General features: G+C 37.0%; 1 protein-coding gene across 1 annotated transcript in view; it reads right to left on the bottom strand.

The window, feature by feature from the left end:
- Nucleotides 1-1,309: 1,309 nt before the first annotated feature.
- LOC131382462 (neuroligin-4, X-linked-like) overlaps nt 1,310-4,335 on the bottom strand; it is a 28,988-nt gene continuing 25,962 nt past the window's right edge. Inside the window, exon 3 of the mRNA XM_058434442.1 lies at nt 1,310-1,422. Coding sequence (XP_058290425.1) covers nt 1,310-1,422 — 113 coding nt within the window. The remainder of the gene's footprint in view (nt 1,423-4,335) is intronic.

Below are 4,335 nucleotides of genomic sequence, written 5' to 3'. Positions count from 1 at the left end.
AAACTCCTGACCTTGTGATCCACCCACCTTGGCTTCCCAAAGTGCTGAGATTACAGGAGTGAGCCACTGTGCCCAGCCCTACCTATTGTTTTTAACTGTATTTGCTATTACAAGAAAACAGGAAGGAAATTCCTTGACTTCATGTCATTTTAACAATCCATTTGTCTTAGGGACTAATCACTGAAATGCAGAATTTGATTAGTAATGAAGTGTACCAGGTGCACCCCACATCCCCACATGGAATTAACATCTCAGGTTTGTTTTTTGTTTTTTTTTTTTTCCCTGAGATGGCAGTCTTGCTCCATTCCCCAAGCTGGAGTGCAGTGGTGTGATCTTAGCTCACTGCAACCTCTGCCTTCCAGGTTCAAGGGATTGTCCTGCTTCGGTCTCCTGAGTAATTGGGATTACAGTTGCGGGCCACCAAGCCTGGCTAATTTTTGTATATTTTGTAGAGATGGGGTTTTACCATGTTTACCAGGCTTCTCTTGAACTCCTGACCTCAAGTGATTCACCTGCCTCAGCCTCCCAAAGTGGTAGGATTACAAGCATGAGCCACCATGCCCAGTGTCTCCAGTGATTTTGTTATTGCAACTCAGAAATAAACATAAGGATTCTTGTCATAAATGTGATGTGTGATAGAATGAAGAAAATGTTCTGAAGCCCAGTGGAGATAGATGTAGGTGTGAAGATCATGGAATTAAATTAGCCAGTGAGAGTTTTTTACAGGAAGACTTGTTTAAAGGAGATTTGTTCAAAAAAAGATGTGCTATGTGTACAGAAGAGATGGAATACTCCTATTATTTCACATATTTTTAATCTCTTCTTTCACACGCCTTTTACCAGAGCTAACAATATTCTTGATAAAGTGCCTAAACACCTTGCAGAAACAGGGATAAAATCTAAGAGAAAGAAGAGTTGTAAAATCTACGAACATCCAAACCAGCTCTTGAGTCATCAATAACTTTTTTGTCAATACTGATGGCTTATCTTGGATTTTTGATTGCAAGGAAAAGAGACTCATCAGACAAGGGTTGCTACGTAGACAACGTGCCCTGTAATGGGGAATTTTAGGACAGCCAGGAATCCTTCCTTCTCAGACAGCCAAGAATGCTCCCTTCCCTTTTTCTGTCTTTCTCTTCCTCTTACTTTCTAGGGGATATAGTTTCTTCCAGATCATGTTGTCTTGCGTTTCACTTGATCCAACTTCCTAAGTGCTTCCCAATTTCACATTGTCAAATGTCTCTACCTTCATCTATACTTTAAACATGTTCATTCTGATTTCCATTTTTATTTTTATTGTCAGGGGCTGTCATTGATCTATATCCTTATCATCATCATCAACATCATCATCACCATCATCACTTCTACTATTATTAATCTTTTGCAAGGAAAACTGAGTTTTTCTTACTGAGTAGCCACAGACTATATCAACGTGGAAGAAAATGAGAAAAAGGCCAGGCACTGTGGTTCACACCTGCAATCCCAGCACTTTGGGAGGCAGAAGGTGGAAAATCACTTGAGGTCAGCAGTTCAAGATGAGCCTGACCAACATAGTGAAAACTCACCTCTACAAAGAAATACAAAAATTGCCATGCCTGATGGCATGTACCTGTAATCCCAGCTATTCAGGAGGCTAAGGTGGGAAAAACCCTTGAACCTGGGAAGTGGAAATTGCAGTAAGCCAACATGGCAACACCACACTCCTCCAAGATTGCAACACTGCGCTCCCTTATGATTGCACAACTGCACTTCAGCCTGTGCAACAGAGAGAATTTTTCTCAAAAATATAAAATAAAATAAAGGAAGGAAGGAATAAAGGGAGGAAGGAAATGAGAAGAAAGGGTTTAATATTATACATAGCTTCTAACCCTAAAAAAGTAAACAAAAAGATAAAAAAATGCAAAAAATACATGATCTGCCTCTCCATTAAGATAGGAAATAAGATCAATAACTTAAAAATGGTAGGAAATTGAACTATTGTCCCAAGTCCAATTAATTCAGGACAACTGCTACAGGGTACAATTGTGTGAATATTTGCCCATCTATGAAGAATAAAACCAGGACAGGCTCAAATTTTACACTATTTGTTAAATAACTTGTTTTTGTATCTGCTTATAGTAATTATATGATGGATTAATATAATAAAAGTCAAATTTATGCTGCTTTTTAATAGAAATATTGCATTATGTGGTTCTGATATTTTTGTCAATTTAAATAGGTGATAAAATATGTCATGGTAAATTAGATAATTAAATAAAAGGCTTTCTATGGCATCTTGGACTAGAAACCAAGATGATAATCCATAGGCTCTAGAAGTTCTGGCAGCAGTGTGAATGCTCATTCAATTAAATTACTTTTCCTGAAATTCCAAGGGGTCAAAACTGCAGAAGACAGAGGTAACTGTGAGATTTAATTTACATGGCTCACAAGTTAATGCCATATTTTCTCTGTTTTTTTGTATAGTAAACACCTATATTAATAGCATGATTTTGAAGTTGCAGCCCATTGCTTCAAAATGTGAGAGGTCAAAACCATGCATTCCTCCTATAGGCCTAACATTGGAATAATATTTCCAGGGACCATTTAAACAACTCTCAGCTTACTCTTATTTTTTTTTAAAGGAAATACTAGTATTATTTTTCTCCAGCATACATGGTTCATAAAAGACTCACATAATTTGAAATAATTGTGTGCTAACATGTTGTAAATTCTTATTTTCCTAGGTTACTCTAATAGTTAATAGAGATTGCAAAATGTTAGCTCTCCATATTACAAAGTATTTTATATATACCCCTAAATTAAGAGAGACGCATCTTAAAACATTAGTTTGTACTTTGTTTCTGCTAGTGCAGAAGATACACTTAATTGGGTTTGAAAAATAATTCCCTGGGTTGGAAGAATGAAGTTAAAACTTGTTATATAATGGGTACCAACCGTAGTTTTCTATTATTATAATCTAAAAACCATAATTGCTGTTTAAATACTAGAAATAACATCCAATAACCCAGGCAGGCCAAGCACGCTAGTGTGAAAGCTGTGATCATAATGTATGTACTTGTAGAAACAGGTGTTGCATAAAAATGAAGCTAACATCTGAGCCCACAAGAAACCAGATTGACTAGTTGTACCATTGAAATGTAATAGTGGCTCTAATGTTATAAATTGTGCACCATTTGATTTCTCAGTTTTTACAGGAGTTATTAGATTTATATTTTGGTGTGCCAGAAATGCATCTTTCTATTTCCTTTCTGCTGAGTCCAAATTCTTGTGTTTAGGGTTCTGCGCTGAGAAAGATTTTTCTTTTATGTAACCTTCCAGCTATGGCTGTTGGCAATTTGTCTTAGTCTCCAAGGACTCACTCTCCAGCCCTTTTAGGAACCAGTGACCTCGAGAACTAGTTGGAACATTCCACTTTAATGAATGTCACCTGTTCAATTTCAGGTAGGGTTTTCTCCTGGCTAATTTTTCTCATTTTTTACTAATTTTCTTGCCTCTACAAGAAACCAGATTATTTGTGGGTGTTCTAAGTATTTACATGGATGATCACTTTAGAGAAATGTAGAGGTACAGTGGACCTTTTTTATATCCCAATTTCTTTCAATATATTAATAAGATTTTGCAGAGAAAGTATCACTTTTACTTCCTTAGCATAACTTTTTTTTTGAACCAGGTGGCCTAGGAGATGTGACATACGCATATATTTCCTGGAAGTTCTGAGAAACAACAAAAAACAGCCCTTATATCTGGCTGCTAGAATTAGCCTGCTAATTAATTGCTAAGTCAAGGTGCATCTGGCTGCACATAAAAATAACGAAAGAACTTCCACATCAGAGGAAGGAAGCCCACAGCCAGGATGGGACAAGACAGAAACATGAACACTCTGGAACCACTGAAAATGACCCCAAATCCCCTTCTCTTCCACTGCTTATTTTTACTGAAGACAATGCTAATCATGCTCTGGTCCTGTCACTTTCTTGCTAAAGGATATTGACATCCCCGTTATAATGATAGCAACCAATCCAGGAACAAGTTTTTGGAACTCTTAGCACTTATAAAACAACCCAGTCTAAGCCCAAACTCTTGACCAGCCTGTCTGAAACCCTCTCCAAGGTATCTCATCATTCTCCTGTCTCTGTTGGAACAAGATCCTAAACCAAAGCTTAATGACAAATGTTGTTCCAGGTGGTTTTTGATGAATACGCTTTATCAGTTCTGATACATGCAGCTATAAGATGATGCATTTTTTATCTTTTTTTTTTCTTTTTTACTTCTTGTCTTATTACTGTCTCCATCACCCTTAAAAAGAGGACAGTAATTAATTTCTGAATGCTCTGG

The sequence above is a fragment of the Hylobates moloch genome, unplaced genomic scaffold (assembly GCF_009828535.3).
Source record: "Hylobates moloch isolate HMO894 unplaced genomic scaffold, HMol_V3 SCAFFOLD_25, whole genome shotgun sequence".
In the NCBI taxonomy this organism is placed as follows: domain Eukaryota; kingdom Metazoa; phylum Chordata; class Mammalia; order Primates; family Hylobatidae; genus Hylobates; species Hylobates moloch.
This window is presented reverse-complemented; position numbering and strand designations above follow the sequence as displayed.